General features: G+C 49.0%; 1 protein-coding gene across 1 annotated transcript in view; it reads right to left on the bottom strand.

The window, feature by feature from the left end:
* Positions 1-14,085, bottom strand: part of LOC140410677 (ammonium transporter Rh type A-like) — a 93,457-nt gene that overhangs the window by 38,265 nt on the left and 41,107 nt on the right. Inside the window, exons 4-5 of the mRNA XM_072499063.1 lie at positions 10,720-10,867; positions 122-288 (exon numbers count right to left, since the gene is read on the bottom strand). Of these exons, the coding sequence (XP_072355164.1) occupies positions 122-288; positions 10,720-10,867 (315 nt within the window). The remainder of the gene's footprint in view (positions 1-121; positions 289-10,719; positions 10,868-14,085) is intronic.

Below are 14,085 nucleotides of genomic sequence, written 5' to 3'. Positions count from 1 at the left end.
TCTCAAAGTTAATTAATGAAGGAGTAATCTATCAGAAATATCCCTAATTGAAGAGCAATATGATATCCTGATAGTCAGTAATTATGGCAAAATTAATAAATATAAAAATATTCATCCTCACCATATCCAATCTTCCCTTCTTATCAAGCAAGCTAGAGAGGGCATAAGCAGTGAGCACACATGCAGCCAATGAATAATAAGTGTTGATAATGGCTCGGTACTGTCCATCAGGATTTTCTACTATGGCGGAGTTGAAACTTGGCCAAAACATCCATAAGAAAAGAGTACCTGTAACATATTTAGAACAATATGTAGTTATATTGGAGCTTTAAAAACAACAGTAGTCAATGTGGCAAAAATAAATCTTACATTATTGATTATGTTGAAGGTTAACGGTCCTCCCGAGGTTAATACCTTCAACATATATTAAAATAATAAAAAAGAACTGGCAGAGGTACCTTTAGCATTGAGCATTATCTAATTGTTGTACCAGCACTATCTAGGAACAGCCGGTCCAACAAAATGGATTAATTACTTAATTTCACATATATGTTTTAGGTGAACAAGTGGTTCGAATATGAGTTCAAAAGCAGCTCAACCGTATGGGATAAAATCTGTTTTGTTTGTAGGCAGTATCTGGCAATGTCAGTTCAGTTCCCAGATCATTGCACCCACATCCCCCTAATTTAGTTCAAGTTGTTACTAAATTAACAATCTTGCAAGATTGTGATGTGCAAGTTAATAACCATCACACTGATCTGGTAGCGCTCTTCCGAGGTTTGACTTGGGACATATTTTTCGGATAAAATATGTGGACTGTTAATTCTATATGTAATGTTAGGGCAAGATTTCCACGGTCCTAATCAGGACCATAAAAAATGTCTGCCCAGATAAACTAAATTTGGGCTGGGTATTCAGGTGGCAAGGGACTGGGGTCAGATTCGTAAATTAAATTTGGGCAGGGATTCAGGTGGCAAGGGGACTGGGGTCAGCTTCATAAACTAAATTTGGGCAGGGTGATTGAACAAATGAAAGGGGACTTTCGCAGGTGGGACGTGCTCCCGCTGTCATTGGCAGGGAGGGTACAGACTGTGAAAATGACAGTCCCCCCCAAGTCTGCTGTTTGTGTTTCAGTGTCTCCCAATCTTTATCCCCAAGGAATTCTTTAGGAAAATAAACACGGCGATCTTGGGTTTTATATGGGCTGGGAAAGCCCTGAGGGTGAAGCAGGTCCTTCTTGAGTGGGGGCGTGGGGAGGGAGGCCTGGACCATCTGAACTTTATTAATTACTAATGTGTGGCTAATATTTCAATGGTCAGGAAGTGGGTAGTGGTAACGGGTGCCATGTTGGGTGCTCTGCTACACAGACGAACCAACACGGTTGCGGAAGGTACAACTCTGTTTTATTACTAACAGTATTAACATTTGTACACTGGTTACTGTGGTTTGTTCATTACCCTCTAACCTGTGGAGCCAGCCCTAACACTATCTTGGAGAGGCACTCAGCACATGGTGAATGTCTGAGTGGCTTGCTGTGAGCTCTGTGCCCTGAGCTGTCTCCTGCTGGAATGAATCGGAAGTGTCGTGTTCCCCGTTTTATAGTGTGTCTGCTCTTGCTTGTGATTGGCTGTGATGTTACGTGTGTATTGATCTGTCCGTCAGTGTGTATGTGTGTTTGCACCATGATGTTTATCTGAATATCATGACATCCCCCCTTTTTTACAAGAATATGTGCCTATGTGGTAATAAATATAGATGTGTACTGAGTGCAGCTGAATGTGTGTATGTGTGCAATATCTACAACATGTACATGAGGCTAAACTATATACATAGGAAGGTGTCGGGTGCAGCATAGCAACGAGGTTGTACCATCAACAAAACAAGTGTAAACATCAAGCATCAAAAACGAACTCCTGTAATGACAAAAGAGAAACTTATTAACATAGTGGCATAAAACTTTTAGTGAGTCCAATATTCAAACAGGCTCATAAGTCCAGCCTAGTAGGTGGGCGACGAATTCGGGTTGACCGTTAGGGTGGCACACCATTCATCACCCGGATTGACACTGTGCACTAACATCGGCTGGTGGGTCCTGCTTGGAGACATCCAGTTCCTGTCGATGACCGCAACGCGGAAGGCTTCCCGGTCGTCTGTATTGCCGGTCTGTATATCGTCCGGGTATGATTCGGAGTATGGAGGCTGAATGGTCCGCACGTCCCTGTAAGGCTGTTGGAATTGGGGAGCGTTGGCAGGTTGAGCTGCTCGACAGCAGGCAACGTAATGGCCCATCTTGCCACAGCGGAGGCATTGTCGGTTCTTTGCTGACCATTGCCGCTTTAAATGTGCGGATCCACAGTTGCCACACGTTGTAACGTCATGGCGTTCGTTGCGCCATCGCGCATGCGCAGTTCGGTCCTGCGTGGAGCGCGCCTGCGCGTCACGTCCCTCTGCGTCGACGTCTCTTTTGGCGCGTACGAGCGTGGGAGGCCGCGAAAAGCACACGAAATGGCCGCCCTCGTCCGGGCCGCGGGCTGGGAGGAACTCAATGGACTGGACCCGCTCGGCCTCGTAGGGCCCCTGCCGTGCCGAATCGGCCGCTTGGAATTGGGAGTAGCGGCTGGTCGCGTTTCCATGGAGGACACAGGCTTCGATGGCGGTGGCTAGGGTGAGACTTTTTGTCTTGAGGAGCTGCTGGCGTAGGGCACCCCAGGTGGTCCCAAAAACTATCTGGTCCCGAATCATGGAATCGGAGGTGGCCTCGTAACCACAGGACTGCGCAAGGATACGGAGGTATGTAAGGAAAGATTGAAAAGGCTCATCCTTACCCTGCAGGCGCTGCTGGAAGAGGTACCTCTCAAAACTCTAATTTACTTCGACGCTGAAGTGTTGCTCGAGTTTGAGAAGGACCGTCTTGTACTTCGTCTTGTCCTCACCTTCCGCGAACACCAGGGTGTTGTAGGTGTGGATGGCGTGGTGCCCTGCTGTGGAGAGGAAGAGGGCGATTTTCCTGGTGTCCGAAGCATTCTCCCTTTCTGTGGCTTCTAGGAAGAACTGGAAGCGTTGTTTGAACAACTTCCAGTTAACGCCGAGGTTTACAGCGATTTGGAGCGGCTGCGGCGGGCTGATGGTGTCCATGGCGCAGGATGGTGGATTCCTGAGGATGTGTAGGTAGGTCTCACAGGTACTAGGTTCCAATCCTGGTACTATGTCGTGTTGGGTGCTCTGCTACACAGCCGAGCCAACACGGTTGCGGAAGGTATAACTCAGTTTTATTACTAACAGTATTAACATTTGTAAACTGGTTACTGTGGTTCGTTCATTACCCTCTAACCTGTGGAGCCAGCCCTAACACTATCTTGGAGAGGCACTCAGCACATGGTGAATGTCTGAGTGGCTTGCTGTGAGCTCTGTGCCGTGAGCTGTCTCCTGCTGGAATGAATCGGAAGTGTCGTGTTCCCTGTTTTATAGTGTGTCTGCTCTTGCTTGTGATTGGCTGTGATGTTGCGTGTGTATTGATTGGTCCGTTGATCTGTCCATCAGTGTGTATGTGTGATGGCACCATGATGTTTATCTGAATATCATGACAAAGGGTAGAGGCGGCATCGTGTCAGGGCACTGGAGGCTCTGTTAACGGCACCTCTGTCGTTCTCGCCGGCTCGGTACTCCACAAGCCCTGTGGTAGTGGCAGCCCTGAGAGTGTGGGGGCAATGGAGGCAGCATTAGTGACTGGAGGGGGCGTCACCAATCTGTGACAATCACTGGTTCGCTCGGGGGAGCTGGATGGGGGTGGCAGCGGGTAGGGATTGAGAGATTTGGGGATCTCTTCATTGAGGAGGGGTTCCAATACCTGGAGGAGCTAAAGGAGGAGTTTGAGTAGCCAGGTGGGAATGGATTTCGGTACCTGCAGGTACAGGACTTTGTCTGGAGGTAGGTGCCAAGCTTCCTTCGCCTCCCTCTATGGGGACTACAGGATAAGGTGATGTCAAAAACAGGGGTTGGGGAGGGTAGGGTCTCAGAAATATATAAGGAATTGATGGAGTGGGAAGGGGTCCCAATCGGGGAGGTGAAGAGGAAGTGGGAGGTCGAGTTGGGTGGGGGGGGGGAAAGAGTTGGAAGTTGGGCTCTGGGAGAAGGCCCTGAAAAGAGTCAATGCATCCTCGTCGTGTGCCAGGCTCAGCATGATTCAGTTCAAGGTGGTCCACAGGGCTCATATGACTGTGGCCCGGATGAGTAGGTTTTTTGAGGAGGTGGAGGACAGGTGTGGGAGGTGCGGGGGAAGTCCAGTGAATCATGTACATATGTTCTGGGCGTGCCCGAAGCGGAGGGGACTTTGGTAGGGATCCTTAGATGTCAGAGGTCCTGGAAGGGAGGGTGACTCCGAGTCCAGAGGTGGCAATACTTGGAGTGTCGGAAGATCCGGGAGTCCGGGGGGGGGGGGGGGGGGAGGAGGAAGGCCGACGTTTTGGGCTTTGCCTCCCTGGTGGCCCAGAGAGGGAATTTGCCGGGATAGAGGGACTCGGAACCTCCAAAGTTGGGGGTATGGGCCAGTGACATGGCGGGGTTTCTCAGGTTAGAGAAGGTTAAGTTTGCCTTAAGGGGTTCAATACAGGGGTTCGCTCAGAGGTGGCAGCCGTTCATCGACTTCTTGAAGGAAATCCGACCGTCAGCAGAAGGGGGGTGGGGTGGAATGGGAGGGGGGGGGGGAAGGGAAGGCAATGGAGTGGAGAATAAGGGCAGGGAATCTAATGTATGGGTAGCTAGGAGTTGGGTGGGGGGAGGTTAGGCATGCTACTGTGGAGTTTTTGTGGGTGTTGGATCGCTCTGCTATTTAGAATGTTGATATGTTAAAATGATAAAATTATAAATGCCTCAAGAAAATGTTTTCTAAAAAAAAAATGTCTGCCCAGCAAGGTGGTTTAAGATCCCTTTGAAATGGTTGATGTTTGTAAACATTGTGTATACAGCACTTCAGAGTTACCCCATGAATAGAGATCAATGAAGCAAGGTTCACAGTTGTGTTTGTGGAAGCTGTCAATCACAGCCCACTAAGAGAAATGATCCAATGGCTTGTAGTAGAGGATCTGAGGGGTTTAAACATAAAGTAACTGCTTTCCTCTTTCCAGGAATGGACACATGGTTCTTTCTCTGTCTGAGCCAGCAGACCACATGAATGTTACAAAAGTTTTTTTTGTCATGACCCTGGCTGAATTGCTATCTAGCTTGCAGACAGGGCTCTCTTTTGTGGGGAGGGTGGGGATCTGTGATGGAGTTCCTTTAGTTAGGGGATCTCTGTGGGGGGTTCTTTTAGTTAGCGGGTCTCTGGGCGTCCGTTTAGTTAGGAGGTCTCTGTGGGGAGGTCCCCTTGTTTAGGGCATCTTTAGGGGTTTCTTTATTTAGGGGGTCTTTGGGGGGCCGTGGGGATGTGGTGAGGGTGGGGTGGAAATGTCTGGAATTGTGGGGGGGGGGGGGGGGAGGGGAGGGTGGCCCTCGGGTGGCCTTGGGGGGCAACCCCCTTAAGGAGTTACCCTTTTGGCGCACGGCAAGGCGCACCACGTCAGGACAACGTTTATCCATGCCTGTTGTAGTTCACGCCCAGATGATTCCTGGCTTGGAGGACCAGAGAATCGCGAAGGCCCAGAGAATCTGGTGCCCAGCCCGCTAAGTGGATGCAAATGGGCCATTAAGACCCATTTGCTGTCTCCCACTGACGCGTGAGTGAGAATCCCGAATCTACCACTAGTGGGGGGGGGGGGGGGGGTGCAGAACATCGTAAATGGGGGGGGGGGGGGCACCAATCCCGTTTTTACCCCTGACTCCTGGGGCGCAATTCTCCACTCCCGCGCCGGTTGGGAGAATCGGCTGGCGCGCCATTTTTCCCCGCGACTCTGGTCCGACGCCCTCCCGCGATTCACTCAAGCGGCGAGAACGGCCCCGTCGAGTTCTGCGCGGCGCACCCAAAATGGCGATTCTCCGCTACACCTGCTATTCTCCGGCCCAGATGGGCCGAGCGGCCTGCCCAAAACGACGGCTTCCTGCCGGCGTCATCCACACCTGGTCGCTGCCGGCGGGAACGCTGGGGGGGGGGGGGGGGCCTGTGGGGGGGGCAAGGGGTGTTCTTTCACCGGGGTAGGACTCAAAAGGGGTCTGGCCCGCGATCAGTGCCCACCGATCAGCGGGCGGCCTCTCTGAAGGAGGACCTCCTTTCCTCCGCGCCCCGCAAGATCCACCCGATATCTTCTTGTGGGGCGGCCTCGGGGAGAACGGCAACCACGCGTGCGCGGGTTGGCGTTGGCTGGCACCGGCCAACCCGCGCATGCGCGGGTGATGCCAGTTATGCGGCGGATGACGCGGCGCCGCTTTTCTGCGGCGCCAATGCCCGGCGCGCGCTGACGACGCTGCTTTCGCGTCATGCCCCCCGAGTTTCTCGCAGCCCCGATCCTAGCCCATTTTTGGCCCCTGAATCGGTCAAGATCGGGGCTGTTTCGCGCCGTCGTGAACCTCGACGGCGTTCACGACAGCGTGGGCACTTAGTCGCGGGAGCGGAGAATTGCACCCCTGATTCTCTGCTGCATTGGGAAATATGCTTCCAGCAGTGGGCAGCAGATAATTTTGTCCTCTCTTTCTCTATCCATAGAATCATAGACTCTTTACAGTGTAGAAGGAGGCCATTCGGCCCATTAAATCTGCACCGGCCCTCTGAAAGTGGACTCCACCCAAGCCCACGCCCCTGCTGTAGAACTCCATAACTAATCTACACATCCCTGGGCAAACTAAGGGGCAGTGCTAATGACTATGCCACTGTGCCGTCCCTGTGCCGCCATGCTGCCCCAGATGCTGAGTTTTTCCCACACTCCCTATTTTTTGCCAAAGTAACTATAGCCTTTGGACAATACACGTTGGCTTCATATTTGAGTCATCAAATAAACAATAACAACTTGCAATTACATAATAACTTTACTGTAGAAGAATGTCCCAAAGTGCTTCAGTGGCCAGTAGACAAACAACATTAATATAGGGCCATAAAATTGACATTAGGAGAGGAGGCCAAATGTTGAATCAATAAGTTAAGTTTAATGCATCATCTCAAAGGTGGAGAGAGCTACAAAGAAGCAAAGAGGTTTGGAGAGGTAATTCTAGATCTTAAGGCCTAGTCAGCTGAAGATATAGCCACCAGAGCAAAGAACAAAGAACAAAGAAAAGTACAGCACAGAAACAGGTCCTTCGGCCCTCCAAGCCCGTGCCGACCATGCTGCCCGTCTAAACTAAAATCTTCTACACTTTCTGGGTCCATATCCCTCTATTCCCATCCCATTCAAGATGCCCCTTAAACGTCACTATCGTCCCTGCTTCCACCACCTCCTCCGGTAGCGAGTTCCAGGCACCCACTACCCTCTTGTGTAAAAAACTTGCCTCGTACATCACCTCTAAACCTTGCCCCTCGCATCTTAAACCTATGCCCCCTAGTAATTGACCCCTCTACCCTGGGGAAAAGCCTCTGACTATCCCCTCTGTCTGTGCCCCTCATAATTTTGCAGACCTCTATCAAGTGGCCCCTCAACCTCCGTCGTTCCAGTGAGAACAAACCGAGTTTATTCAACCGCTCCTCATAGCTAATGCCCTCCATACCAGGCAACATCCTTGCAAGCGCCGTCTCTGAAACCTCCACATCCTTCTGGTAGTGTGGTGACCAGAATTGAACATTATAGAATTTCATAGAATTTACAGTGCAGAAGGAGGCCATTCGGCCCACCGTGTCTGCACCGGCTCTTGGATAAGAGCACCCTACCCAAGATCAACACCTCCACACCCTATCCCCATAACCCAGCAACCCCACCCAACACTAAGGGGCATTTTGGACATTAAGGGCAATTTATCATGGCCAATCCACCTAACCTGCACATCTTTGGACTGTGGGAGGAAACCGGAGCACCCGGAGTAAACCCACGCGCACACGGGGAGGACGTGCAGACTCCGCACAGACAGTAACCCAAGCCGGAATCGAACCTGGGACCCTGGAGCTGTGAAGCAATTGTGCTATCCACTATGCTACTGTGCTGCCCCAAATTATACTCCAAGTGTGGCCTAACTAAGGTTCTATAGGGCTGCAACATGACTTGCCAATTCTTATACTCAATGCCCCGGCCAATGAAGGCAAGCATGCCGTATGCCTTCTTGACTACCTTCTCCACCTGTGTTGCCCCTATCAATGACCTGTGGACCTGTACACCTAGATCTCTCTGACTTTCAATACTCTTGAGGGTTCTACCATTCACTGTATATTCCCGACCTGCATTAGACCTTCAAAAATGCATTACCTCACATTTGTCCGGATTAAACTCCATCTGCCATCTCGCCGCCCAAGTCTCCAAATGATCTAAATCTTGCTGTATCCTCTGACAGTCCACATCGCTGTCCGCAATTCCACCAACCTTTGTGTCGTCTGCAAACTTACTAATCAGACCAGTTACATTTTCCTCCAAATCATTTATATATACTACGAACAGCAAAGGTCCCAGCACTGATCCCTGTGGAACACCACTGGTCCCAGCCCTCCAATCAGAAAAGCACCCTTCCATTGCTACTCTCTGCCTTCTATGACCTAGCCAGTTCTGTATCCACCTTGCCAGCTCATCCCTGATCCCGTGTGACTTCACCTTTTGTACTAGTCTGCCATGAGGGACCTTGTCAAAGGCCTTACTGAAGTCCATATAGACAACATCCACTGCCCTACCTGCATCAATCATCTTTGTGACCTCTTCGAAAAACTCTATCAAGTTAGTGAGACACGACCTCCCCTTCACAAAACCATGCTGCCTCTCACTAATATGTCCATTTGCTTTCAAATGGGAGTAGATCCTGCCTCAAAGAATTCTCTCCAATAATTTCCCTACCACTGACATAAGGCTCACCAGCCTGTAGTTCCCTGGATTATCCTTGCTACCCTTCTTCAACAAAGGAACAACATTGGCTATTCTCCAGTCCTCTGGGACATCATCTGAAGACAGTGAGGATCCAAAGATTTCTGTCAAGGCCTCAGCAATTTCCTCTCTAGCCTCCTTCAGTATTCTGGGGTAGATCCCATAAGGCCCTGGGGACTTATCTACCTTAATATTTTTCAAGACGCCCAACACCTCGTCTTTTTGGATCACAATGTGACCCAGGCTATCTGCACACACTTCTCCAGACTCAACATCCACCAATTCCTTCTCTTTGGTGAATACTGATGCAAAGTATTCATTTAGTACCTCGCCCATTTCCTCTGGCTCCACACATAGATTCCCTTGCCTATCCTTCGGTGGGCCAACCCTTTCCCTGGCTACTCTCTTGCTTTTTATGTACGTGTAAAAAGCTTTGGGATTTTCCTTAACCCTATTTGCCAATGACTTTTCGTAACCCCTTTTAGCCCTCCTGACTCCTTGCTTAAATTCCTTCCTACTTTCCTTATATTCCACACAGGCTTCGTCTGTTCCCAGCCTTCTAGCCCTGACAAATGCCTCCTTTTTCTTTTTGATGAGACCTACAAGATCTCTCGTTATCCAAGGTTCCCGAAATTTGCCGTATTTATCCTTCTTCCACACAGGAACATGCCGGTCCTGAATTCCTTTCAACTGACATTTGAAAGCCTCCCACATGTCAGATGTTGATTTACCCTCAAACATCCGCCCCCAATCTAGGTTCTTCAGTTCCTGCTATAATTAGCCGTCCCCCAATTTAGCACATTCACCCTAGGACCACTCTTATCCTTGTCCAGCAGCACTTTAAAACTTACTGAATTGTGGCCACTGTTCCCGAAATGCTCCCCTACTGAAACTTCTACCACCTGGCCGGGCTCATTCCCCAAAACCAGGTCCAGTACAGCCCCTTCCCTAGTTGGACTATCTACATATTGTTTTAAAGAAGCCCTCCTGGATGCTCCTTACAAACTCTGCCCCGTCCAAGCCCCTAGCACTAAGTGAGTCCCAGTCAATATTGGGGAAGTTGAAGTCTCCCATCACAACAACCCTGTTGCTTTTACTCGTTTCCAAAATCTGTCTACCTATCTGCTCCTCTATCACCCGCTGGCTGTTGGGAGGCCTGTAGTAAACCCCCAACATTGTGACTGCATCCTTCGTATTCCTGATCTCTACCCATATAGCCTCGCTGCCCTCTGAGGTGTCCTCCCGTAGTACAGCTGTGATATTCGCCCTAACCAGTAGCGCAACACCGCCACCCCTTTTACATCCCCCTCTATCCCGCCTGAAACATCTAAATCTGGAACGTTTAGCTGCCAATCCTGTCCTTCCCTCAACCAGGTCTCTGTAATGGCAACAACATCATAGTTCCAAGTACTAATCCATCATAGTTTCAAGTACGAATCCAGTGTGGGATAATAAAAGGGGGAATCTACAAAAAAGCCATTATTGGAGGTATGCAGTGTTCTCAAAGGATTGTAGGTCTGGAGGAGTTTACAGAGGGGTGGGGGATGGCCGGGGGGGGGGGGGGGGGGGGCAGGGGGGGGGGGGCAGGGGGGGGGTGGTGAGACCATTGGGGGATTTGAATAAGAGGATGAGAATTTAAAATCAAATCAACACAGCAGGCACGGAATGTAGTACTAGAAGAGATTGTCGCAATAGATTTGAGTACGGTACAATAGATCAGAAATATACGTTTTGTAGGTTAATGCAGAATGTGCATCTTATGTTCTAAAATGTCTGCCAAAAGTTGTATATTTTTACTTACCAATCATAGCAAATAAATCCGAGTGATACACAGATCCTTCATTATCATGGCCAGCTTGCAATCCTGGCCTATATAGGACACGAGAAACAGCCAGACCAAAATATGCGCCAAAAGCATGAATAGTCATTGATGCACCAACATCTTTGACCTGTAAAATATCCAAAAACTCACCGTTCCTTTATCTAGATTAGTGAAAATGCATATAACACCAAATTATCTGAAACAATTGAAAAGCTGCATTTGTATCCCTAACTCATCGCAGCCCTTACAAAATCAAATAGAAACATCTGTAAATATTCATCAGGCTAGGGAATGTCTGCAGAGAGAGAAAGAGTTCATGTTTCATTTCATAATCACAGAAACCTTACAGTGCAGATTGGTACAAAAACTAAAATTACACAAGATTCGTGGTGGGCTGGCTAGATGGATACACAACTGGCTTGGTTAGAGAGTAGCAGTGGAAGGGTGTTTTTCTGAATGGAGATCAGTAGCTAATGGTGTTCCACAGGGATCAGTGCTGGGACCTCTGTTGTTTGTAGTTTACATAAATGATCTGGAGGAAAATGTGGGTGGTCTGATTAGTAACTTTGCGAATGACACGAAGATTGGCGGAGATAGTGCCGAGCATTGGCAGAGGATACAACAGGACATAGATAGATTGGAGGCTTGGGCACAGAAATGGCAGATGGAGTTTAATCCAGACAAATACGAGGTGATGCATTTTGGTGGATCAAATCTAGGTATGAATTATACTGTAAATGGCAGAACCTTAGGAACATTAATAATAATAATAATAATCGTTATTGTCACAAGTAGGCTTACATTAACACTGCAATGAAGTTATCGTGAAAAGCCCCTAATCGCCACATTCCGCCGCCTGTTCGGGCACACAGAGGGAATGTTCAAATGACAGCACGTCTTTTGGCATGTCTAACAGCACGTCTTTTGTGAGCTGTGGGAGGAAACCGGAGTCCCTGGAGGAAACTCACGCAGATACGGGGAGAACGTGCAGACTCCGCACAGGCAGTGACCCAAGCCGGGACTCGAACCTGGGTCCCTGGCGCTGTGAAGCAACAGTCCAAACCACTGTGCTACCATGCCGCCCTATTAACATTAACACTCAGAGGAACCTGGAAGTTCAGGTCCACATCCCCCAAAAAGTGGCATTTTTTCAGGTCCACATCCCCCAAGATGATTAAGGAGGCATATGGTAGGCGTTGCGCAGGTCAAAGAGCCACAGCCTGAGTGAGTAAGACACATCCAGAGTGGGAATTTGAAATTTGGTAATTTGGTGCAGTGAGGTAATTCGGTGCAGAGTGGGAGAAGGTGCTTTTTCCCTACTGTTTTGTTCTCTCTCTTCGGGCCTAGTTTCGAAAGCCGTTCGGAGGAGGAGGAGCAGTCTCTGTGTGAGTATAAAAACCTAACGGTAACTTCCTGTTTTCCACTTTTTTCCCCAAACGTGGCGTCAGAGGGAAGCTGTGATCTGATTGGTTGATAGCAAATCTGCCCCAAATTTAAAAAAAACACAGCTAAACTCGTAAACTTAAATTAAACTAATTAATTAATTAGAGATGGCTGGTCAGGTGATGTGCTTGAGCTGCTTGATGTGGGAGCTGGCAGATCCCATTGCGAGCTGCAGCGACCACATCTGCAGTAAGTGTTGGCTGCTCGAAGAGCTCCGGCTCAGAGTTGATGAGCTGGAGTCTGAGCTTCAAACACTGAGGCACATCCGGGAGGGGGAGATTTACCTGGACACTGTTTCAGGAGGCAGTCACACCTGTCAGAGTAAGTAGTTTAAATCCTGCTAGAGGCCAGGGACAGCAGGGTGTGACTGCAAGTCAGGCAGGTAAAGGGAACCAGCAGTCAGGAACTCAGGAGCCTCAGCCCTTGACTCTGTCCAACAGGTATGAGGCACTTGCTCCCTGTGTGGATGGCGAACAGGGTTGCAGGAAGGATGAGTCAGCTGACCAAGGCACCATGGTTCAGCAGGCCATTCAAGGGGAGGGAGCAAATAGGCAAGTTGTAGGGGATTTTATTATCAGGGGGATAGATAGTATCCTTTGTGAGCAGGATAAAGAGTCCCGCATGGTATGTTGCCTGCCTGGTGCTAGGGTGCTGGACATCTCTCACCGGCTTGAAAGGATACTGGAGAGGGAGGGGGAGGATCCAGTTGTTGTGGTCCATGTCGGTACCAACAACATAGGCAAGTCTAGGAAAGAGGACCTGTTTAGAGATTATAAAGAGCTAGGATTCAAATTAAAAAACAGGTCCTCAAGGGTCATAATCTCCGGATTACTGCCCGAGCCACGTGCAAATTGGCATAGGGAGGCAAGAATAAGGGAAGTTAACACGTGGCTGAAGGAGTGGTGTGGGAAAGAGGGGTTCCTTTTCATGGGACACTGGCATCAGGTTTGGGACAGGGGAGACCTATACCGTTGGGATGGTCTCCACCTGAACTGAGCTGGGACCAGTGTTCTGACGAAGAGAGTAAATAGGGGTGGTCAATAGGACTTTAAACTAGACATTGGGGGGGGGCGGGGGGGGGAAGGGAAAGTCAGGGAACCAAGAGGTAAAGTAATCAGTGGGAAGCGTAACTGCTTAGGAATACAAAAAAGCACGAAAAGACAGAACTCAGGAGAGGTTACAATAGTCCCCATCTCATAAAATATGACACAGTGTATGGAAAGGCTCAGTAAACCAAGGTCCACCACACTAAGAAAACAAAAAGGGACGGTCAATGGAGAATTAAAGGTGCTATATTTAAATGCGCGCAGTGTACGGAACAAGGTAGATGAGCTTGTGGCCCAGATTGTGACTGGCAGGTATGTTGTGGTAGGCATCACAGAGACGTGGTTGCAGGGGGTTCAGGACTGGCATTTAAACATCCAGGGATTCACAACCTATTGAAAAGACAGAGAGGTGGGCAGAATTGCCTTGTTAATTAGGAATGAAATTAAATCAATAGCACTAAACGACATGGGGTCAGATGATGTGGAGTCTGTGTGGGTAGAGTTGAGGAACCACAAAGGCAAAAATCGACTGGGAGCAAAGCCTAGTGGGAAAGACAATAGAACAGCAATGGAAGGAGTTTCTGGGAGTAATTGAGGACACAGTACAACGGTTCATCCCAAAGAAAAGAAAGGTTATCAGAGGGGGGATTAAGCAGCCATGGCTGACAAATGAAGTCAGGGAATGCATCGAAGCAAAAGAGAAAGCCTATAATGTGGCAAAGAGTAGTGGGAAGTCAGAAGATTGGGAAGGCTACAAAAACAAACAGAGGATAAGTCAGAGAGAAATAAGGAAAGAGAGGATCAAATATGGAGGTAGGCTAGCCAGTAACATTAGGAATGACAGTAAAAGTTTCGT

Source organism: Scyliorhinus torazame, chromosome 4, assembly GCF_047496885.1.
Source record: "Scyliorhinus torazame isolate Kashiwa2021f chromosome 4, sScyTor2.1, whole genome shotgun sequence".
Classification (NCBI taxonomy): Eukaryota; Metazoa; Chordata; class Chondrichthyes; order Carcharhiniformes; family Scyliorhinidae; genus Scyliorhinus; species Scyliorhinus torazame.
Note: the sequence above shows the minus strand (reverse complement) of the source record. Positions and strands in the feature narration are given on the sequence as shown.